Source organism: Falco cherrug, chromosome 1, assembly GCF_023634085.1.
Source record: "Falco cherrug isolate bFalChe1 chromosome 1, bFalChe1.pri, whole genome shotgun sequence".
In the NCBI taxonomy this organism is placed as follows: domain Eukaryota; kingdom Metazoa; phylum Chordata; class Aves; order Falconiformes; family Falconidae; genus Falco; species Falco cherrug.
This window is the reverse complement of record NC_073697.1, coordinates 23,077,532-23,101,357: the sequence shown is the minus strand read 5'-3', so window position 1 is coordinate 23,101,357 and position 23,826 is coordinate 23,077,532. Positions and strand designations below refer to the sequence as shown.

General features: G+C 42.5%; 2 protein-coding genes across 41 annotated transcripts in view; one reads left to right on the top strand and one right to left on the bottom strand.

The window, feature by feature from the left end:
• ANK2 (ankyrin 2) overlaps positions 1-17,001 on the top strand; it is a 382,411-nt gene extending 365,410 nt beyond the window's left edge. For 24 of the 40 annotated variants that reach the window (XM_055711495.1, XM_055711514.1, XM_055711508.1 and 21 more), the window contains 9 exons: positions 287-418; positions 935-1,081; positions 2,424-2,703; positions 5,052-5,343; positions 7,178-7,270; positions 7,740-7,823; positions 9,340-9,504; positions 10,901-11,083; positions 14,680-17,001. In XM_055711495.1, coding sequence (XP_055567470.1) covers positions 287-418; positions 935-1,081; positions 2,424-2,703; positions 5,052-5,343; positions 7,178-7,270; positions 7,740-7,823; positions 9,340-9,504; positions 10,901-11,083; positions 14,680-14,694 — 1,391 coding nt within the window. In that variant the 3' untranslated portion in view covers positions 14,695-17,001. Of the gene's footprint in view, positions 1-286; positions 419-934; positions 1,082-2,423; positions 2,704-5,051; positions 5,344-7,177; positions 7,271-7,739; positions 7,824-9,339; positions 9,505-10,900; positions 11,084-12,628; positions 12,721-14,679 lie in introns of all 40 variants that reach the window. The other 16 variants (XM_055711741.1, XM_055711715.1, XM_055711667.1 and 13 more) reach the window with 2 other exon arrangements.
• The window catches only part of CAMK2D (calcium/calmodulin dependent protein kinase II delta), a 209,087-nt gene that overhangs the window by 10,412 nt on the left and 174,849 nt on the right, over positions 1-23,826 (bottom strand). The window lies entirely within an intron of this gene.

The following is a 23,826-nucleotide window of genomic DNA, read 5'->3' as shown; positions in this document are numbered from 1 at the left end:
GATCTGCTCACGTGCCATTTCTGCAACTGCGCTCTACTTGACAGCTTGTCACTGCTGAATTTTATCAAAGCTCACATAGGCCCACCGCTTCTAGGCGTAATGTGTTTCTGTCTCCATCAGGAACTCACTGTTTAATATCTCTAAGTATAACACAAGGTACATAGAAGCAAAGAGAATTTGGTTTCAGAAAACTTTGTAATCCACTTTGCTGCTGACAGCTGTAAAATAGATGTAAAGGCAGGGAAAAAGAAAAAGACATTTTTACAGAGATGGATTTCTTTTTCAGAGCTAGCAAGAGAACTGGATTTCACAGAAGAGCAAATTCACCAGATACGAATTGAAAATCCTAATTCACTTCAAGACCAGAGCCATGCACTCCTCAAATACTGGCTTGAAAGGGATGGGAAACACGCAACAGGTTTGTTTCCAGTTATAGTACCTGTAAATGTCTCCAATTTGCCAGTTGAGATGGCAGATGTGTGTTATAATCACAGAAAGAAAATCTAGGTAAAATTTAGGCTATAGAAAGAATGACTATAGATTGTACTTAATGTTTTTAAAGCTTATCTGTATAACATGGCATATCGCAGGATTCTTAGAGAAAAAGAGCTTAATGTTGTTCCTTTGAGGGCAAGGCAGAACATCTTACAGCAAAGAAAGAGAAGAAAGCCACTGAGGCCTCTTTTTCCTAAACTGAAATATGTTTGCGGAAACTAAACAAATTTATTAAAGAAAAAACCAAAATGAGTGCTAATTTTTATAGGCAGCCCTTCAGTTAATTTTACGTTGTACACAGCAATGCTTCTAAATGCATCTGTAGTTTATATATATTATATTGCTCAGTATCCTCCATATGTCCTTCATATGGAGAAGGGGGGGGAGAGAGCATGTGAAAGTCTTAACTCAGCTACATGGTGTTGTTCTAATGCCACAGATACGAATCTTACCCAGTGTCTTACGAAAATCAACCGGATGGATATTGTTCACTTAATGGAGGCCAGCGGCATAGACTCCATGCAGGTCCATGGCACTCGCACATACGCAGAAATTGAACAAACAATAGGATTGGACCATAGTGAAGGTAAACGTCTCCTGATCCGGACTGCCCAGGTCATCTTAGGGAATCCCCAGCTTCTGGTCTGAAACGTTTGACTAGGACAATCTGTTAACTCTTATGACCGAGAACTAGAATCTCATTCTGAAAGCACAGATAATATGGATGAGTGCACACGTGACATCACACAGGTCGCTATCTCACCAGGTATAGGATCTCTGCATTAGCTGATTCTTACAAAGCAAATAAAGGAATGTTGCCAGAAACTGCTACAAATACTTACACCCATTTTGCTGGGCGGAGTTTGTGCTTATACAGGTACTTTCATGAAAGTTAAGAAGGCTGCATTAGGGTTTGACCAAGATTTGTAAAAGGAAAACTAGTTCATGCATGCTCTTTGGGAAAACCTTTGGATTCAAATATCTAGGATATTGTAATTCTGCTATGATGCTGTTGGATTTCTTAAGTTTAAAAGTTCAGTAGGTCAGATCAATGGTTCTAAACTAAAGAAACTCCTCCAAATTATACAAACTAGAAATCTGTTTTCTGGAAGTGATACTTTTACACCCTTAACTTAATGGTGAACTAGTAGCTCAGTAAAGTATTAGACAGCTGCAAACGTCCCATCTTTAAGAGAATGTAGGAATAGAAGGCTGTTTGCTGTAGTTAGAATGCTAATATCACAACCAATGAGTTTTAGAACTTCCATGTCCAGCTCAAATTCAGTACAAGCAGTTACGTTCCGCCCCCCCCCCCCCCCCCCCCCCAGCCTATTCATCAGAATCCAATCGGTTCCTAGTGAATGTGGCTAGTAAAGAAAAACAAAATTCCAAGCTTGTGACTTGTAGCCTGTGGAACAGAATTATTTTAGTTTTTGCAGAATGCCCTTGCTTTGAGATATAGGGATTGGGAGTGGTGGATGAGTTTATATGCTTTGAAACTCATAAATGAGCTATTCTTGCACCTAGTCCTGTGTAAGTTTTTGTCCACACTTGTGTAGTTATTTTTTCCATAAGCAGATAAATAACAGATGGTGGGGGGGAAGTCACTGAAACCTATCCTAATCTGCTGGAAAACCACTGTTGTGAATCTTCTTTCATACTTCGAGTGTTTCAAGATTAATTAGGTAAATTTCTGGGCAAATTTTATTTTGCCTGTTACTGTCAAGATTAATTTTGGGGCAATAGTGGTGGCAATCCAGCATTCCTTCAGCTACCTAGAGAGGTTAAGTCCTCTCCTGCTCAAGGTGTCTGAAAATGTCAGGTAATGGTTCCATCCAGGGATTTTAAAGGCACATGGAGAATGAAGAGGATGTCCTGCATTCTAGTTAGATTTGTAATGACATTTCTCGTCTCTCTGTTTTTTAAAGGGTTTTCTGCACTGCAAGAAGAACTGTACAGTTCAAGACACAAGCAAGAAGAACAACGTAGAATATCTAAAGACAGTGAGCCAACTGAACACCCTCCTATTGTCTCGGAGGAAGATGTGTCTGTCAGTTATTCTCCTTTTCAGGACAGTACTCCCAGGAGTGAGGCAGAAGTATCAATGGCTGAGCTCCTGAGGCAAGCACACAAGGAACAAGTAGAAGCTGAATTCTCAGGGAAACCCCAAGATATGCCAGAAAAAACATCTTCACAACATGAATATTTGTAAGTGTCAAAAGACCAGAATGAAACCTCTGTGGAACAGATTATCTCTTCTCTCTGTAATAAGAGGATTTTACAGTTCTCTTTGAAACATGGGAACTTGGTAGAATTTTCCTCCAGTTGTGCACACCAGTTCATTAGTTCCTACTGAGGGCTTGACTTTTTAATTCATGTGGAGGAAGCCTGAAGGATTAGGAGAGAAAGTCAATTTGTTATTTGAAGCAATAATCTAGTCTAGTATGTATGAAAGAAAAGAGGGATAATGTGGGGGGGTGGGGGTGCAAACTGTATATTTTCCATACATTAGATGGTAAGTAATGTTAAACTTAAAGGCATTAACACTAGAAGTTTCTTCAACTTCAGGATGGCTTTTCCGATCAAGGCAAATATTTTCCAACTTAATGATTACTTACAAAACTCAGAACAGTATTTTTAGGAACTACATTTTGAGAAGTAGATTTCAGATGGCCCAAGGGACCAGAGACAGGGTTTTACACAGACAAGACAAAAGCACTTAAGGGAACAACATATGATAAAGTATAGATTTAGAAGACTTGCACAGAAGAGCCTTGAATTGTGATTTGGGGCTGTCAGCGGTTTCATTTGAAAAGCAACTCGAAAGGAACTTGACAGGGATCATGTTTTTTTCTTCCCACCATCCCTAATTGTGCGGCCATGCTGAGAACTCAATGCAGGGTTGACTCAGGTATTCATAGGCTGGCAAAATATCAAGGATCCCCTTCCAAAGAAGTGATTTTCCTGGGAGTGATTAGCTTTGATGTGGAGATGCAGCTCCAAACAGTTGAAGTGCAGTTGAGTCTAGCAAATGGTCTTTTGGGGATTCTTTAGTTCAAGATATGCTTTACACCCAGGAGTGACTGTAGGAGACAGAACACAGCGTCTAAGGCAGAGGGCTTACGCTGCACATATAGGCAAAAATAGCAATACTTCCTAATGCTTTGCATGAGGAAACACATGTTTTTGAGGAATAGACAATACATTTGAGACAATATTGCTGATACTAAATGAGAGTAGTGATGACTGGGGAATATGTAGCACTTTGTGGCTAGTTTGAACCAGGAGGAAAAATGGGGCCAGATGTATATAGCTCATAAGGAACACATACTAAGAGGAATTATACATTAATATGTGTAGCCTGGTGAGTGGGAGAAAAAGGCTGGATCAATACTGTTTAACTCATAGTACAATGAAATAGTTTTGTACTTTAGAACACGGTTGTTTCAAGGGCAGTAGTTGGGGGAGCACAACAAATTGTCAAAACCCAGCTTGCATCAGGAAACAAAAACATACATGCAAGTTATTCTGTTACTGTTGTTACTACTGTTATCTACTCATGTGATAGGTTATGGAGAGAAGAATCTGGACTCCTATTATTAAAATTTAACAGTTTCCTTGGTTAAGTTTTAGGATAAGAGGGGGGAAAAAGCAAGCTTGTAGATGCTAGCTCCAAGTGGAAGATTTAGTTTTTGCAGGCCCACCATTTTTCAAGCTGCAATTCCACTAATATTGATATAGCTGTCTTTTTTCTTTTTACCAATATACATGAAAAGATAAAAGTCAACCTCAAAAGAAGACTCTAGTTAGCGACACGGGTTATGTTTTCACAATTAGCGCAAACCGGAAGTGACCTTTTCAAGCTAGCATCAGATTTATAAGGTTACTTGATAAAACTCAGTCAGATGAGGGTTAGCTTAATATCTGAAGTCACTATTATTCATCCATACGCAACAGAAAAGTAGTGCATGTACATGTGCTTTAATGTTTGTATTACCTTTACATATGTTACATAGCAATATATGTAATATGTTTAAATAACTTGTGGCAACAATTAAATCACGGTAGTGCGCAACAGTGAAAATAACATTACTCTATTAAAGAACATTCTCTATTAAATTTCCCTACTAAATTTCTGTTTGCTAAGGCTCCAGAATTCTACGTAACAGTCGGTCTTTCCTCACCTGCAGCTGTACAGCCTGCAATTAATGTAGTAGTTGCTTGACATCCATCTAGAGTGATCTTTCCCCCAAAAAATAACAGGCAGTATGTAGATTTGCGAGGGCACAAGTGACAGCAAAACTCAGATAAATCCTTTACAAATATCAGGTTTTGCAGACTCGGGTGCAATGTTTGGACGTCCCTTTGGAGATTTTCTTGGGTTGGGAGAACAAGAGAATTCCTAGCCAGATTGCTCTGTAGTTAATATCAGTTATTTCTAGACTTTGTTAGACAGCTGATGATGTAACAGTATTTCATCGGTGCATAATGTTCCAGTTTATGGAAATTGGAAAGCACTGCATGGTAATAACTCCCCTTGAACCTGTAATTCACAGCGTCACAACTCCAGGACGTCTACAGCAGTCTACAGCACCAGTAACTGAAAAAGCTGCAGGTGAAAAATCTGCACACTGTAGTGCAGCAAAGGAAGAGACAGAAAAAACATCCCCACAGCCCCCATCATCTACTCAGAGAGGCGACTCTCCCATCGTCCAAGAGCCTGAGGACCCCCAGCTCCACCACGATGATGACCTCTCTCCAAGGAGAACTAGTCTAGTGATAGTGGAGTCAACTGATGAGCAGACAGAAAAGCTTGGAAGAGGCTACGAAGAGGAATCTTTAGAAAAGGTAACTAACAACTTTGTCTCTATGTAACTGACACAAAAGAACAAGTCTTATGTCTCACTCATTCCTTAAGAGGAGATTATTTGTAATCCACCTAATTAATGCCCATCTGCAACTAAGTCTTTTCTCCTTTCCTCTGTGGTTATAAGGGCTAGCTAGCTGCCGTCATTTGTAGAGAGGTCTTCAAAGCTGAAGCAAAACTCATATCCCCCAGTCTAGACTGTAATTCCGGTTCTGCTGCCCTTATTTGTCCTTTGCTTTGTGACAGTTGTGTCCCTGCATGTGAGAAAGAATTAGTGTAAATAACAGGTGCAGAAATAAAGCATGTACAAGTGAAAGCTGAAAAGCAGATGTAATGAAAGACAATGTATTAATGTTAAAAGCCTATGAAGAAAGGCAAGAGTGGCTCAGAGCAGCACAGAGAATGACATGAAAATTACTGTAAAGGTGGTGAGATGGAAAAGAGGCAGCAGGATGTACTGGAAGAAATTGCAGAATCCTAAGGATGTGCTTAGGAACTTTACTTCTAAGGAAGAAAAGAACTTGAGAATGGTGTTTATGTAGCATGCATGCAGTAAAGAGAAACAGAGACAGGAGATGGAAGAGAAGAAGGAAAACTACATGAGGTAGGTTATTGGTTGTGTAAGACAAAGGAACCTTATTGCAGTGTTTGGAGAGGGGAAGATGCTGAGGCAATGAAATCAACTATGTGGCTTTTAGTAGGGAATCCTAACTGCTTGGCAGATAAACGTTTAAGAATAAGCTTGCTTTGCCTGTTTAAGTGGAAGAAAAGGAGAAGGCATAATTGGGCAGGAAATTAGTTTCTTCAGCAAAGTGAGAGCCGAGAAGGCACAGTTCTACGTAAGCAGAAATAGTTCCCTGTTGTGACATTCACCTAGAAACGGGCTCTTCTTTCTTTGCTGTTTGTTACCAACTGTACCATCTCTAGAACAAAGAGTTTCAAGAGCTCTGCCCATGGGATCTCAGAACAAGGTTGAATATAAAACGTGTAGGGTAACTCAAGATGCTGAAGGATTAGCTACAATAGGACTCAGTACAGTGGCTGCTCAAAGTACAATGCCCTCAAGGATAACATACTACTTCTTCCCCCCAGATCTTTTGTTAAAGTAAAACAACAACCAGCACCACCAAAAAGAAGCACACACACCTCCGCTTACTTTATTTTCCCCTTTATGCTTTTATACTGTTGATATTTCCCAACTAGTTCTTTTCAGCTTCTCTTTGCCTTCTGACCTCTATCATTTAAGTTTTTAATTCTTCTCTATGCAGGAGAGAGAAGAACTTCAACACTTGTTACTAATTTTTCTTGATCTTTCCAGTGCCAAGGCTATTGATACATTCCTCTAGTCCAAACTGTTCAGTCCTACTGTCTATATGCTGCACTATGTACTTCCTGGTACAGAGGATTAAAAGGCATTCATATGATTGTCTGCATGATTAATACAGAAACCATATGCAATGTGTATGAATTCTAGAGCTGGCATTAGAAATACCTTCTAGTCCACCTGCAACAATGTCATGCCACAAATGTCAGGATTGTCCCAGGCAAACTTAAGAGCACTAAGAGCATCCTATAGCATTAGTGCCACAAAGATTCATCCTCCTTTTTTCAATATGCTAACGAGCAGCTCATGTATAGTCAAGTGGCCAAAGCCTCCCGCCCCGCATCAGTGCTTCACAGATTAGAGTCAGGTAAAGGGCCAAAATCCTAAAAGCACAAATTTTCAGAAGTGAAGATGGCTTTACATAAGAACAAGACAGAACCTGTATCACTAGCAGTACTTACAACAGAGCGCTACTTCCATGCTTCCACCAGGAGTTAGCAGAGGAGTTAGGTGGGCTGGAGACCAGCTCGGATGAGGACGAGATGGTCACTACCAGGGTCATTCGTCGCCGGGTGATTATTCAGGTACCGAGTGTTGAACGATTGCATGAGCCTGCAGTGCCTAGGCACTCATAACACCTTTAGCATGCCGAGACAGCCGCCTATCGCACCTGAAGCTGGAGTGCTCCAGAACAATGCATGGGCATTGGATAAGCTGTTCCAATACCTTTTCTTGAAGGCAGGATTATAGTAATGCTGCTAACCTAGCTCTAAGTTCTGATAGATCTCTCTGTAGGAGAAGCCTTCTCAGCCCCATACACAACACAGTCAACTAACATATATTTGCCTGTCCGTTGTGGCGCAGTTTTTCTTTGCATGCCTTTCTAAGTATTTATTTGCAGACTAAGAATTTTTCTAACATTTCTCTTCCCCCCCCCCTTCTTCCCCCCTGCCCCCCCCCCACCTTTAACCGATTAACCAATTTTAAAATTGCTTATTTAAAGTTACCTACATGAAGGCCTCGCTTCATAAAACTGTGTTCTTTGTCGTACAGGCTGATAGCATGCCTGAAATGCCACCAGAAACAGTCACAGAAGAGCAATATACAGATGAACATGGCCACATAGTGGTGAAGAAGGTATTGTCAGTTATGCCCCTTGCCACCTTCTTACTGTCCTATAAAAGAAAGGATAAACACATCTGCATACATGCTAGGTTTTCTTTTGGGAAGGGGCATGTTTAAGAGTATAGGATGGAAGGAACCAGAATTTCTGTTCATGAGAGATTCCAAAGTTGGAAAAGTTATTTTGATTCACAAGATCAGTCTGTGTTACAGTTTGTAACTTAACATGACATATTTTGTTAATTTTCCCACTTAAAGCCAATGAAAACTCTGCATAGATCCACATTTCTGAGAAAATAATAATAAAAAACCCACCACCACAAAAAACCCCAACCAAAAAAACATACAACCACAATTTTATCTAAGATCGTGTTTGCTTTTAGTAATGAAACTAATGGAGGGGTGAGTCTGCAAGAGTCACCTAAATCCACACTTCAGATCTTCATATTCAAACCGTGCTTCTAAAAGTGAATTCTGCACAGCACAGAAGTAGAAGAAGAACGTCTGTGCTCCTTGCTTTATCTGACAGCTCAGTGCTTAGAGAATTGGTCTAGGACTTGGCTGAATTCTGCTGGTGGCCAAGTCCATCTTGTGTCTCCCAAGATGACAGGACTGCCCCTCAGCTGGATAGCATGTCTGTGGAAGCTGGTTGAATTCATATTGATATAAACAACCCCAGCCAAATATTCCTGGGCACACTGTGCAAGAGTAAGCATGACTGTATTCTTCTGGGTAGGTCCATGCCTGGGAGGGTACTACCCCCCCACCTCTGTGACTTAAGTATAGGTGACCCAACCTGATTGAGCATCACAGCAAACATGCTTTTGGACAAGATGGGAGGTAACGGGTTAATGTTACCTTGCCAAAAGAGGCTGGGGAGGTAATATGAAAATGCAGAGCTCCAGGTCATCCACAGAAGGATTGCGTACCCATCCTCCTGAGAAACTGATCTCATCGTGGGCCCTGTAATTCTCTTCTGCCCCTCTTTGGCTTGCCAATGCCTAGAAAGCTTAAGAATCAGATTAGTCTCTTTAAGTGGGTTAATTCTAGCTCACTAGTTCAGCAGTATCATCAGTGTTACAATGTGATGTCCAAGTCCCTCTGGGAATCGAGTTCTAAACATCTGATAGCCAAGCTACTAACCTCTTAAATTTCAGAAACCTTTTCAAAAATGCCAGACTGAGATTTTTTTTCTCGCAGTTGTAAAGTATGTTTTCTCTCTAAAATACTATACCTCTTTTTCTAATAGTAACTACTGGTTTAGAGAGTCATTCCAGTATCTATATTGTGCCCACTTGTCGAGTAAGTTTATGGAAGCTTTGCTGTGTGGTAACCTAAGTAGGGTGAATGCTTCAACTTGCAGCTTTACTACAAGGTTCTTGTGACTAGATGGTTCAGTCTTTAACACATATATGTAGGTTTTGCTGTGTTGGAAAAAAAGCCCTTTGAGTAGAAAATGCTATCTAGAGAACAAAAAGGAACACATTTTTGTTAATTCTTTGTGGGACAAAGCTCTATTTCATTTCTTCAGGTAACTAGAAAGATCATCCGGCGATACGTTTCTCCAGATGGCACAGAAAAAGAGGAAGTCGTAATGCAAGGAACACCACAAAAACCTGTCACTGTCGAAGAAGGAGATGGCTATTCCAAAGTCGTGAAGCGGGTTGTGCTGAAGAGCGACAGCGAGCAGTCAGAGGTCAGATCTCTTTCCTTGCGATGGTACAAAGCAGCAGTACACCAACAGTGTATTTTGTAATGATGACTTACTCATGCCAACAACATTTGGGTTCAAATGATACTTTGAATAAAGTTTTCTTGCAGATGGAAAGGCCTCAGAACAAAGATGGGGAAAAGGCAGGGCGTGGGGAGGTGGGTAGTGAAAGAGGGCAGTTTTCTCTGAAACAAAGGCAGGATACAGAATCTGTGATTTATGAGAAGTACCAAAGTCATAAAGAAAACAGCTTTGTACTAAGATGACATATAGATAAATGGAAAATCCATATTTGTTGTTATACCTCTTAGTGTAATGAGAGAATTCATGAATGATGTAATGAAATTATCTGAAGTTCTCTAGGTTTCTACAACTAAGCCCTTCTAAATTCATACAGTTATATTAGGGTTAACTTACATTAGGGTGTGTTCTTTGCTTTGAAAAGGCTAAAAAAAGAGAAAAGTATTACTTTAATGTAAACTGTTTGTAGAGCCAAGTCATTAAAATTAGAATGTAAGTGCTTCTCGGTTTATCTTTTCCTATGTTAGTTCACCACCTAGCTCTACAGACATCTGTATCAGCAAAATTAAGGCGGTGACAGAGGGCCAGAAGCTAGTAATAGTGCTTGCTTTCAGCAGTACTCCAGCTGAAAGCAACATGTAACACTAGAAATGGTAAGAAGGTAACTGCCAATCTCTCCTGCCAGAATTAATTCTTTGTGAGTAAGGTAACAAGAAAACAAAGTAATGTTTGGGGTTTTGTTTAGGTAGCTGACCATACCAGAGCTACTTTTTATCGTACTGAACCCATGGGCATTAAATTTGTATTTTGCCAAATAAAATCATGTTTGTCACTTTCCCATGGTTTTACAATATTCTGGTGCGTTGCTCCTGTAAGAGTTCCTTGTTTTTTCAAGTGTGACTTCTCTCTCAGAATAACATCTTAAAATTAATATGCAGTCTGATACCACTGACTCATACTACCTGTGCAAGTACAGCAGGGATTCACAGCAAGAGGTCTACTCCTTACATGGTGTAACTCGTGGCCTGGGCAGTAAGCCTGTGGTGTGGGGAGCAAAGCGCGATCTCTGCTACCCTCAGGCCAGCTCCGGTTCCAGAGGCAGTGTTCACCCCGCCAGCATAAAGCTTCTCAGCAGAACGTATTATCCAGGGCTGCGTCTGAAGCGACATGTATCTTACAATGTCTCCTTCCAGAGCTGTAAAGCTGGTAATAAAATGTTCATGCACTTTTCAGAACATGAGATGCTTCTTATATTCTTGTTCTCTATGGCAACGATTAAGAAAGAATGAGTAACTACAAGCTTTGTTAGTATCCCGTATGTAATTGATATCCAGTGTACCTCTGCTTTCTAACCTCACAGGTGACCCTCTCTGAACCCGCTGTTTTGCCTAGTGCCTCCAACTTCCAGTCTGAACCAGTGGAGGGCCGGAAGGTCAGCAAAGTCATAAAGACCACTGTAGTGCAAGGGGAGAGAATGGAGAAACACCTGGGGGATGCCAGCCTAGCTACTGATCTTCCATCAGCCAAAGAGGACTTTGAAGAGGTAAAAACGCCTTTTCCGTACAAATACTAAATGAGTGTCACAACATACCTGGGGACAAATTCTGCTCTATTGAAAGCGTTGGGGGAAGTGTCATACCCAGCTGCTGAGTATAAACCTCTGTTGCTATACTGGGCCATGTTATAGGAGTTTTTGTCTACGAAGTGTGCGCGTGTGGGGAAGCTAACATTACAGAATTAGGTATAAAACATTAAGATTCTGAAAAAACACCACCAACCAACCCAACCCTGGAGGCTTTAAGTAAAGTTGTGTGAAATCATGGGTGTGGTTACTGTTCAAGAAGAAGTTTGTTTATATGTTACCCACATGGAGCTCATTTTAGAAACCGATACTGTTAAGTCTGCTCTCTGGCTAAGGTGATGTATTTGTCCTTGAAATAAACAGCTGCCAAGCTGATTAGCACCTTTCTGTTTTTATGCTTTTTCTGATCAGTTTAGACATTTCAGTAATAGAAAAGTGATACTGTATCAATACAGCTTTTTTCTACAAGGAACTGATAGCACTTCACTCTTAATCCATTTTATTGTCCCTTGGAATAACACATGTAAAACACATCTTAAAGATTTGCGTGGATAAAAGTAGTGTGTCATTAGCTGCAACAAAGGTACTTGGTTGGGGTTTTTAATCTGACAAAATATCATATAAAAATAGATGCAACGGTATCAGGCATGGTCTGGATATTTCCTGCCATGCCATGCTGTCGCAGCTTGCAGGAAGAGAAGAGGTGCTAAGCTGTTCGGTGGCAAGGGCAGGGCTGTGGCCCAGCAGCCAGAGCCCTCTCTCCTGGCGGTAAAAAAACAAGCAGCAAAAATTCATGCAGAGACATGCACAGGAATGGCTTGGGGAAATAACACTTTTCCCAGCTTGCAGCTTCTAGTTTAGTAGATCATGAAGCCTGGGGAAGATACCACACAAAAACCCACATCCAGCCAAAAGGAAAATGAAAATGCTGCCTTTTAGTTCTCGTGTTTTCTATGAAGTATTAGTAACAGCAGATAGTCTCTGGAAAAGCTTGCCAGGCTCCACTCTCTGCTTGTTCCCACCTCTGTACAGTGGAGGCTCAGGAGTATCACCCATCACGTGTATGTACAACCGTTCCTGTACTCTCACCCTGAGAACAGGCAGCTCAAGGTGGCAGTGGGGACAGCTGTGAAAGAAAAAGTATTTTCTGTGCCAGGAGAAAGGTCGCTGTAGCAGGCTGTCATAAATAGAAAGCATGAGTTCTCCAAGTGTGGTACTGTGAAACCTTGACCTGGGCTACCTTCAGAGTTGAAAAGAAAGCCCCAAGACATGCTTCAGTACAACTGTTAGTCAAATGAAACTACCCTACACAAGAAACTGTATCCAATATGTGTATTTGAGCAATATTTGAAAGGATGCAAAAGGACAGGCAGCTGTTTCTCTTTTTTGGCTATTCATCATTTTCTCAGCATTCAACTTCATTAATATAGAGCACTAAGGAATGAAGAGCAAATACCTTCTGTTCTAGGTTTTTGTTTTAATTTGAAGTTTATGTTTTAATTTGAGGCTTTGAGCTACACAGGTAACCAAATGAAAGTCCAGCTCCCTGCTTTAGTAGAGAAAGAAATCATGAAAGATGACGGATCCATTATTAAAAGGTTTGGTGTGGCACGTCACTGACCTGTTACTACAAAAGGATTAACAAGCCCATAATAAATGAGTGGATTTAAGCAAGTGGCTGAAGTGAAACCACTGGCAGCATCTATAACTTTATTTGCAAGAGTACTAAATATGACTACTAACATTCTGTTACAGGAAGGGAAATAACGCACTGGAAAAAGTCTACATGTGCTTGAAAAGCCTCAGTGAATAGGGCAGGGGTGTGGTGGGTTCACTCCAGTGCCAGGCAGCTGCTCCCTAACCCTCCTGGAACGGGGGAGAGAATAAGAACTGCAAAAGGGTGACAACTCATGGGTCAAACAAAGAGTTTAGCGAGGGAAGGAGAAAGGGAAGAACAACCAAACAAGCGATGCAAAGGCAGTCACTCACCACCTCCCACAAGCAGAATTACACCCAGCCAGTCGCTGAGCAATCATCACCTTGGAAGACATAATCCCCCACCCCGCTTCTTCCTCTGCTCCCCATCAGTATTGCTGAGCGGGATTCCCTATAGCACGGAATATCTCCTTGGTCAGTTGGGGCCAGCTGGCCTGGCTGCCTGCCTTCACAGCCTCCTGCCCACCCCCAGCCTACTCACTGAGGGGACCAGGGAGAAATAAAGAGAAAGTGCAGATGCTGCATAAGCACCATTGAGCCGCAGCCGCAGCACTGGCCAGTTACCTACCTTGTTCCGGGCACAGCTGGAAAACAGTGCCCAGGCTGCTGTGAAGTGAACTGCACCCTGGCCAGACCCAGCACAAAGGGGTATGGCTGCCTGGCTGACTTCATAGGAGGCGACACGGCGTGGTTCACAGTTAACAACAATAATCAAGGTTACTTCAAAAGTATTTTTTTCATACCAGTTGCCCCTGCAATCATTTGCTAATTTTAACATTATCAGAATAGACAAGAGGATACATGGGGATAGACAGATATATGCATGTGACAGTTCAGCCTTTCGAAGAATGAGGCAGGGCAGATACTAGGAAAATATTTGGCAGGGGAAAAAAAGCGCTACTGTAGTACAGCAAGTGTAGTCATTCCTACCACACAAAACTTGAGCCGAGGCTGCTAGAGGCTAGGTGTCTTTTAGAACCCTTGTCTTCCAGAATCGATCGTGGCCATTGGGGTGGTAAGGCCAACGTTAGCCTTTGAAAAAACATCCTGACCAAAGTCTGTAATTGTAATGAGCTGTAGGACACCTCCTGGTTTCCAAGCCAGCGGGATGGTGTCACCAGGACACACTGGGAGCCAGAAGACCCACTGCATCTGCTTTTGGACGAAGGGCACGTTCTTATCCAAGTGCTCCATCTAACGGAGGGAACTTTGGGCTTCTGGGTACAGCTAAGTGAGAGACACCCAGCTGCCCTATGACAACTACTTTTATTTGCCATAGATCTGGAAGGGACTTGGTGACGTTTAAGGTTCTGACTAGTAAAGCAAGATGGTTCCAAATGAAGCAAGAGAGTAATAAATAGAATAGTTTAGGACACTAACTCACCACAAATGTAGTTTTACTGACTGTCAGAAGTAAGATTTGTTCAGAAGTAAGCATTCGAGAAAGTAATCAGCTTCAATTACTGTTGTACAGGACAACTCTGTGTGTTGACGTTAAATACAGCAAATAGAAGGTCTCATATGAATTTCAATGTATGTTGCATGTCTGTGTGTTACAGCATGGTTTTGCTGGGCATCTCAAACTGTGTGCTTCACCAGCGCGTAGAGATTAATTGCTATTAGCTTACATTATGAAAGCTCATTAAAGCGGTGCCACGTGTTGTATTCAGAATGCCTAACAAATATCTGACCTCGGTAGCTGGTCTGACTGCCAGCTACAGCTCTTCTCATGTTACTTTAAATGAAAAAGCCATAAAACTGCAGCTGAAAAAGAGCGTTTTTTTAAAACCTTCGGGAACCACGGGCTTTTAAAGACAGTTTTCTCATTTATTTTGTTTTAGGACAACACTAAGTAAAGCCAGCACACAGAAGAGGACTGTGATGAAGGATCGGTATGGAAAACACGTTCACATAGAAGAGCTGGAAGACACACCAGAAGCGCTACCACAGGATGATCTCCAACATGACCTCCAGCAGCTTCTCAGACACTTCTGCAAAGAGGACTGGAAACAGGAGGCGAAGTGAGAAGCTGCCACCCCTCAACACCACCGCATAACCATCCATCCCGTACGCAGCCTTCATCTTCTCTAGCTGTAGACATTCTTACCTACATAATCACCAGAAGACACTGCCACTTCTACTTGTGCAGATGCAGTGAATTCATTTATTTCCCCCACCCCACCACCATATTTGATTTTGGGTTTTTGTTATTTTTTACCCTGTAAGCTAATTTGTGACCAAAGATAGCATCCTTCATTCAGGATGATTTATCCACCGAATCGTCGTCTTTGTGCCGTACCGGGAATTTTTCAGCATCGCCACTTCTCACTGTTCCTTTGCTTCTGCACTAGCTTCACAAATTTGCATTTGTCAAGCCGACTTCATCTACAGGCCTCTTCAAGTGACTATGTACATGCACCACAAAAAAGGGAGTTAACGCGTAAACTGTATATAGCAAGAGTATGTGGACTTACAAGACTGCAGAAAACACACTGCCTGTGACTACAATTAGCGTCATGGATTACAAGGTCTATTGACACTGCTGAACAGCGATTAATAAAACAATGTTAACACAATCGACTGCAAACACAGACTGACCAAGGAGGAAGCACTGCAGATCTACTGCATCCATAAGCCTTCCAGTTTAGGGATCTATTATAGTTAAAGGCTCTAAGAGTCAGGCTAAAAACCTGGAAATTCAGCTGTTCTCGCAAAGTAACAGCTGACTGTGGCCATTAATACTTCTAAGACCTTCGGACAGCCACTTAAAGATTTCCAGCAAAAGAAAAGGAAAAGAAAAAAGAAAAAGAATACCCAATTAGGTAACCAACTTGCTAGCAGCTATATCCATGGCACATTTGCATACGGTATTAAAATCTTTTAGATCTGGACATGTGGCAGGGTGTATTAAACAATTATAACTACAGTAGTTTCCTGTTTTCATCACTGCTTAGCAAACCACACTGTCTTATTGGTGGTACTTCCTGCTGGCCACTGCACTGTAGATAACTATGGGAGAAAGACTTATCCACTATACAAGGAGAATAATTAAATCACCGTGTTTTATCGAGATTGCCTCTTATCTGATACATGCATGTGGCATTTGAAGGTCAAAACCAAACCCTCCTATAATCATGTCAGCTTGTTAGCCCTCTTAGCACTGAGCGAGCAGTTTTTATCTTCCAATCAAGTGTTTTTTAAAGAGAAAGTGCTCACAATCCTTGAAAGCCAGTTTCTGTTCATATTTTGTTATCTATCTCTATATATAATATATATATATTTCTAAAAAAAACCCTCTGAAAACCACGATAGCATGTCTGCACTTTTATTTTCAAAAAAGGGAACGTAGAGATCTGACATTTTAGGTGTTCTATACCTTAATAGTTAATGGAGGGAGCTCCATAGTGTTTTAGCATATATAATACACACACACTAACAAAATGTTTTTGAACAGCTATTTGATTTTTTTGATAGTATACTCAAACCCAGAGTAAAACAAATCCTCTCCTCTAGGAGTAATACTTTTCCCAAGCTTATCTGGCCTTCTAAAATTATTAGGTTGGTTGTTCTTTTTTAGTGACTCACTCAGTGCTCAGAGCAAGGGCACTTCCTCATTAAGGTGATGATGCCAAAAGCATGAAACATCTGGGGAGTTCTGGCTTTCCTGCAGGCAAAAGAACCCGAGGTGTCACGCTAACACTTTTTTGGCAGGCCGGAAAACAAAAAAAAATAAATAATCCCCAACAATGAGTGTTTTGGCAGCCAAACCGAACGAGACCCATGATGAAACATTTCATAACGCATCATGGCTTTCTTATTGTCAGAGACAGCACAGGATGATCTTCAAGGATGGGGCTCTAAAGAAATGCATTTCTGTTGTGTTATTTGCGGTGCAGATGATGTTCTGTGTAACAACATAATGGTTATTCACCTCTTATTTTGATTTTTTGCTGTGTTATCAAAGAACTTGAATACTGTGAGAAGAAGTGACTTTTAAGTTGACGAATCAGCATCTTGTTCCCATGGTGATAACACTAATTGAATATATCTATGAGGGCATGTATTAGTTAAAAAATAAAAAAAAATACAACACTAACAATACATAGCTGCAATGTGTACAATGGCTGATTTAACTAAATAAAAATGTACAAGTGTTAAATGTAGAAACAACGGCTCGCTCTCATTTACTGGCAGCGCAGCACAAAACGGAACAGCGCTCTTCGGGAGCCCCAGCTGAACTACCATAGTTACAGTTCCTCTGTAGGCAGCTCCCAAAGGGATGGGCGTGTGTGTCTGGTTTTAATTGTGCCATTCAGTGCTGATTGGGACCTGTTGGTCTGTTGTAAGTGAGTGACAAAGGTGGTTTTCTTTAATCACTGCTAATAGTTTTTCACAGGGTACCCAGCTGCGTTCCCTAGTTGTTATAGCAGGCCTGGAACTGCGGAGTTGTCCTTCAAGAGTGGCTCAGACTGTCCCAGCCCATTACTTTTTCAGCACCCACTACTCGTTAAGTGCCCGTATTTCTCAAGCAGCAGAAGGATAGGGAAGAACAACAAAGGGTGAATATCTGTCACATCTTACATCCCTGTAACACACATAAAACACTGGGAAGAGTCAGTTTTGTTGCCAACTGAAAATGTTTCAGTATAAGTCCATTACTGCAGGCAATGCTCTGGCTAATGTAACCGCTCACAGTACCCCCAGTCTCTGCCTGACCCCCACCTTCCCAGTCATTCCAGTAAGTCCTTCTACACGGGAAAGAAACCATCACCAAAGCCTGGGACCCAGAGAGGTGCTGTCGCAGCAGGCTGGGACACGGAGCCTGCTGGTCAGGCCTGCCTGCCCTCCCAGAAACTCAGACACTCTCTCCAAAATGACAACCTGACACACAACTCAGAGTGGACACATTTATTTTAAACTAAATAGCCCCCAAACCCACAGAGACTGACTCGGTACATACATGACCAATGACTGCTGCAGGTACAACGCATACAGCCTGTAATTTCAGGCCTTCCACAGTGACCACTTTCAAAGAACAACAAATTTGCCTAAGAAACGGAATACAGACTGTTTCAGCCACACCATCACCCTCAGACCTTCCCCACCACTTCCCAGCTCTGAACCCTGCAATTGCTGCAAGCTGTCAGCTCTTGAAATGCCCGATAAAGATGACACCTATTGTTGCAATTCCTGCCAGCAAGGCATCGACACCAGAAACAGAAGCTGTATCGGCACCCTTGGCCATCCTCTTCCAGCCCCTGTACGACGCTGGTTTGCCTTCCGAGGCCTAACCCCCTTCTCAGTACCAACTGCGGCAGCGGGCACAGGCCACCTCCACTTTGCCTGCCCTGTCTGCCCCCTCCCCGACCAGCAAGCCAGCAATTAACACCACCCAGCAGGCTGCCAGAAGTTGCTTTACTCAGGGCCGTACGGGAAAAGGGAGTCAGGCAAGCGATTTTGGAACGCATTTCTGACGCGCTGCAAGGATACGAGCAATATCACTGCTCTGCTTGCACGCCATGGGGCTATTAAGACCCAAGGCTGTACCCAGAACTGAATCTTCTCTAGTTGTTAAAAAAAGCTGCCAAACGAGCAAGAACATGCAGCCACACGATGACCACCCAGCAGAGAACCCACTCACACACATCCCGGAACCCTGTACCTGTTTACCCCACAAAAGCTAACAGTGTTTCCAGGTCAGCAAGTGCCTAATGAGGGCACCAGCTTTTTGACTGCAGTGACCGACTCCCTTTTCAGCTCTGTCAAGTCAACATCCTTCTCGCTCAGCCTTAAGGCTGCTTTTTTGATTAATCTGTCACCAGCTTTCCTCTATATATTGAATCAGTCCCTAAGCGATCATTGCATGAGCCCAAACATTGCTGCTGCAGAGCTCAAGGCTGGAACAAAGCGCACCTGTCCACTTACTTCCCGGGAATTACAGGCTATGCATCTAAAACCAGCATGCCATTTCAATACGCACAGTTGAAGAGACTGAACCACCAGCATCTACTACCAGCTGGAGTGCCTCAGAACACACGGCGTGCTCAAAACCCGCTGGATTTGCGGTGCAACACCATGGCTTTCACCGAACTAATACTGCTACAATAGTAAATACAGACCTCACAGAGCAGGCAGGTGGAAGAACGGTATGTTTGGTTATGCGATGCTCAACTGGTGTACCGCTGAAGGGTTAGGATCCAACAAAGACTCTCCCCTACAGCAAAATAAAACCCCAAAAAGGATTTTAAAAGAGCAAAGAAACAAATAGAAATACGCCATTCTGATTGCCTAGCTTGTGTCTGTGCTTTGCTCTTCATGTTTTTGACAGGTGACTGCCCACCAGTATTCCCTCTTCCTCTTTCTGCAGTTTCAGCTTCATGTTCTCATGCCAGCATGACTTCATAGCAGGAGCTGACACAGTAACAGGATTAAATAGAACAGAAGGCTGGCACAAGGCTCTGGCACTGCTAAAGATCAAGCATTCCTCAAAAGCATGCTAGAGCTTCTCTTTGCATCTCTCAGAAATGAGAGGCTGGCCAGTTGGTTGGAAGGTAGGAGACAATGCCCAGAATCACCCCACAAGCCACCACATCACCCTCTTGTTTCCAAACCCAGAAATAGGCAACCGAGCCACAAACAAATCCTTCCACTTGGCTTTGTTACTGCAGGAAGGACCTTAATCCCCCATCACACATGGCAGTGGGATTTCAGGTGCTGAAGATGCCTCTCCAGCATTCCGCCTCTGCTGTGTGATAACACACAACCCTTCCTCTAGGTGAGCAACCAGCCCGCTCTGGTCTGCGGCCATTTGGTACAGGCAGAAAGGAGGAGGGAAGATGAGCAGGGCTGGCCAGGCAGCATTACTCTGGGCCACGCTGTCACAGCTGTGTGTGACACAATGAACAGAACATTATAGCAAAATGCTGCCTCGCATTACAGACTATGCTAAAACTATCCTGGTCCCATGAGAGGACAACAGCAGTTGACAGAAAGCAGGTAAGAGCAACAGAGACACCTCAGGGCTGTGCAACAGCCTGCGATCAGATCAGGAATAGCAGATTCACAGCATCACTTAGGTTGGGAAAGACCTTTAAGATCACTGTGTCCAACCGCTAACCCAGCACTGCTGAGCCCACCACTAAACCATGTGCCCAAGTGCTGCATTACACATTTTTTAAACACCCCCAGGGATGGTGACTCCACCACCTCCCTGGGCAGCCTGTTCCAATGCTTGACAACTCTTTCCATGAAGAATTTTTTCCTAATAATCAAACTAAATCTCTAAATGTGAATGATGCTTCACATCCGTGAATGCAGGTCCAAACCAGCATCTCCCTCTCTCAATACAGAGCAGATTCCAGGTGCATCATCATCTTCAGTTGCTTCTTTCACATAACTGAGGTACCACTTGTCCAGTAAAGCTCCATTGATCTGAGGCAGCACCTGGCTCCCGGCCCGCGTTTCAGACTGACAAAGAAACATCACTGGACAGCCAAGGGACCAGTTTGGTCTTGGCTCCAGACAAGACAATGAGCACAAGGGTGAAGACTTTTCCCCTCCCAGTTTTCAGCAATCAAAAAAGAACGTGTCGGAATTGTATCACTGGCATTAACAGAATTTTTGGAGACAACATGGGCCAAGTGTTATTGTGGAGATAAGCGACTGACACAGGAAGGGAGGAGAAAACATGGAAGCGATAACCTAAGTAGTGAAGAAAAGAGGAACTGGCATGTGAGGGAGGGACGTCCCACTGCAGTACTTCCATTGGCGAGTCCTTTTCTCATCTGTTGTATCCAAACAGCATATTCCTCTGACAGCCATATAAGAGACAGACTATTTGTTTTCCGGGTATATTTTCGAACGGTACAGAAAGCCCCTCTAGCTTTAGACACCACAGTTATTTGTTGACAAGGCAGTAAAATAAGTCATGAAATCATCCATAAATCGGTAAAACCATTCACACCAGGTGTACATAAAGACACAAGCTGCACTAAGTCCTCCCTACATCCCTACAGGATGCTATCTTACCTCTCCAAGTTGGAGAACATCAAGGTGAAGGAAATGAAATACAGACAAATACATGAATCCAAGATAGTTAAGGGATTGTTCTTTGAAATGATGCAAATAAGGGAACTCAGTCCCAGCCTTTTTGGCATTCACCAGCAGTCTATGTTTTGCAATAAAAATAATAAAAAAAAATAATCTGTGCTAATCAGCATATATAATAACACAAACAACAAACACAAAACCCCCAACGCTTCTCCCCCCCATCAAACCGAACACGGAGGAGCCTGCCTTGCCCCAGCCGTGCCCCAATAGGCTGTAGCCCCCGCAGCAGCGGGCTCTGCTCTCCTCCAGCCATCTCAACATGATTTCCAAAGGGTTAAGAGATACCAGCCTCACCTCTGCAGGCTGCCTACACACTTGTCTGTCTCTTTTATTACGAGCAGAGAAAGTTACTATTACTATATTACTACCTCCAGTGCTAAATGCAAAAATGTGGGCAATTAAATTGCCATGTGTAACAGCTGGCTGGACCCGTCTGGGGCCAGGTGGAATTCACCTCCACTGAGTTCTTGCTCAGCAGTAGCTGGCATCACACACCACTTTTATTAAATAGCCACTAGAGAGCAGCAAATCATCAGCGTTTAACAGAAAAAACACAAAACTCCCACGGATTTTTAACGTTGAATTCTCCAGGATTGGCAAGAAACTTCCCATCCCTTATCCCAAACTTTAGAACTTAAATATGTGTGTATTCTATTTACATACATACACACGCACGCAGAGTTCTCCCCTGCAATACAGCAAAGGTAAAAGTCAGGAAAACAAGGCTTCAATAAGGATATCAGCATACTTTGGGAATATTTACATCTCCAAATATTTACATTTATTTGCTTGAACAGCGTTTACATCCTTTCCGTGGATTTTTGCTTACTTTCCGTGGGTACTGAAGCAGATGGCTCATTGTCTGCACCCAGAGCACGCACATTTCACTGGGGAGTATTAAAGCAAGTTTTGTACTTGCATGTGCAACTAGCCTCATTGCTCACACAGTGCTAAGAGCAACAGGACACAAACACGCTGTGCAGCCAGTGCTTCTAGACAGATCGGAGCAAACATCTAGTTTTTTGGTGTTTCCCCCCCTCCCCTTTCTTTTTTTTAAAAAAAAACAAATACTTTCTTTTGGATCTGTAAAGCACAAAATTTCTCCAATTTAATTCACTTATAGCCAGGAAAATATTTTTTTCTGGTTAACCAAGATCATTTAAAAGAAAGAAAGGGGAGGTCAAACATATTTGCCCTACTATTTTCACCTTAGATGACTAAGCCCAGCGAGGATTTTAGAGATAAGAGACATGGCTGTACCCCACTCGGGGGCTTAGCCCAAGCCCACTGAATCCAACCCTGCACTTCTATACTTCAGAAGGCTTTTTTATCAGGCCAAATTTGCTGCAGCTAGTAAAATGCTCAACAGTTCAGCCACATTGTGAAATGGAAGTTACAGTCGCTTTCTATACACCTCTGTGCTCAAAGGCTTCCAGTGGTTCTGAAGTTGAAATATCTGACAATTTTATCAAAACGGATACCCAGATCCAGCATAATCCTGTGACCTTTTTATTGCTACATTTGACATGTCCGTATCTCCCTCTGAGCGCGCAGATTTGCTTTCATCAAAGCTCATCTCCCTGCCCCATTCCCAACAGCACAACAGCTCCCGCAGGCACGGGGGAAAGCCGGCTCACGTTCCCATTACATCAGGCAGGCTTGGGGAAAGCAAGGTACACAGCAAAGCATGCAGGGAGCGAGCAATAAATGAGGGACTTAAAAACATATTTCAGAGTTGAAATACATTACTGTAGGCTTAAGAACAGATACTCTTCATGTCAGCTTTTAGAATAACCTATCTGCTATGCAAGTGCTGCAACAGCATCAGCTGTTGAACTTGCACGTAGGGGTATATGCAGTACTCATATTATGCACAGTTGTGATGTTTCAGGCTTCAACTCACTCAGAAAGTTTCCTTTTTCCTCAGACACCTCTGCCGTACATAGATCATCAGATCGTAAGTACCATGAGATTATCCAATAACTTTAGCAAGTATTTGTAGGTTTTTTGAGGTTGGTTTGCTAGAACAAGAACAGAGCAAGCTAGTTACCATGTTTTGTTCAGTGGGTATTTAAGAACTCTCTTTATCACACCAGCCATTTGAAAATACAGCTGGGAAAGGGAAGGGATACAACAGTTTCCCCCTTCTCCTCCCCCATTCCTTCTCACAGGTGAAAAGCATGTGCCTGTACTTGATGATGATGCTGGTAGAAAAGCCCAATTAAAGTTCCAGAAAAGCTAAACTACACCTGGGCACGGTAGAGTGCTTCTCTTTAAGATGAACCTACTGCAGAAATGCTCATTAAACTCAGAGAGCATTTTGCATTGCCCACCTGAATTCTAGAAGTATCTATTAGAAAAGTATTTGTCCACAAGCAATTTTCATGGGGAAAATCAAAGTGCAAATCAACCACCTCTCCTCTGACAACCACAGACACAGAGTGAGGCTTTCCCCACCCCTACCCCCTAACTCCAAAATTAAAGCTTAGCACCCTGTTTTGACAAATACTATTTTTCATCTTTTATTTTTCCCTGTCAATCTATGCATCACTGATCAAAGTCACATTCTGCTGAGTGGCAACGCTGACATTAGACGGACATAATTCAAACTACAACACACTTTTGTGGCTAACTTTCCATACACAGGGAGAAGTGTGACTTCCACAGCATTTAAACAGTGGATATTGTGCAATACGGTTCATCTGTTTGATACACATGAACAGACTTAAATAGGGTCTAAGCCCGCAATCATTATCAGAGACACACATTCTGCATGATCCTGGAGGGAAACATTTGGCCTCCCTCCCCCAAAGACCTGACCCCAGATGCTGAACAGCAGCGCTCGATTTCCCCACCAGGACAGAGATACCAGAGCACCT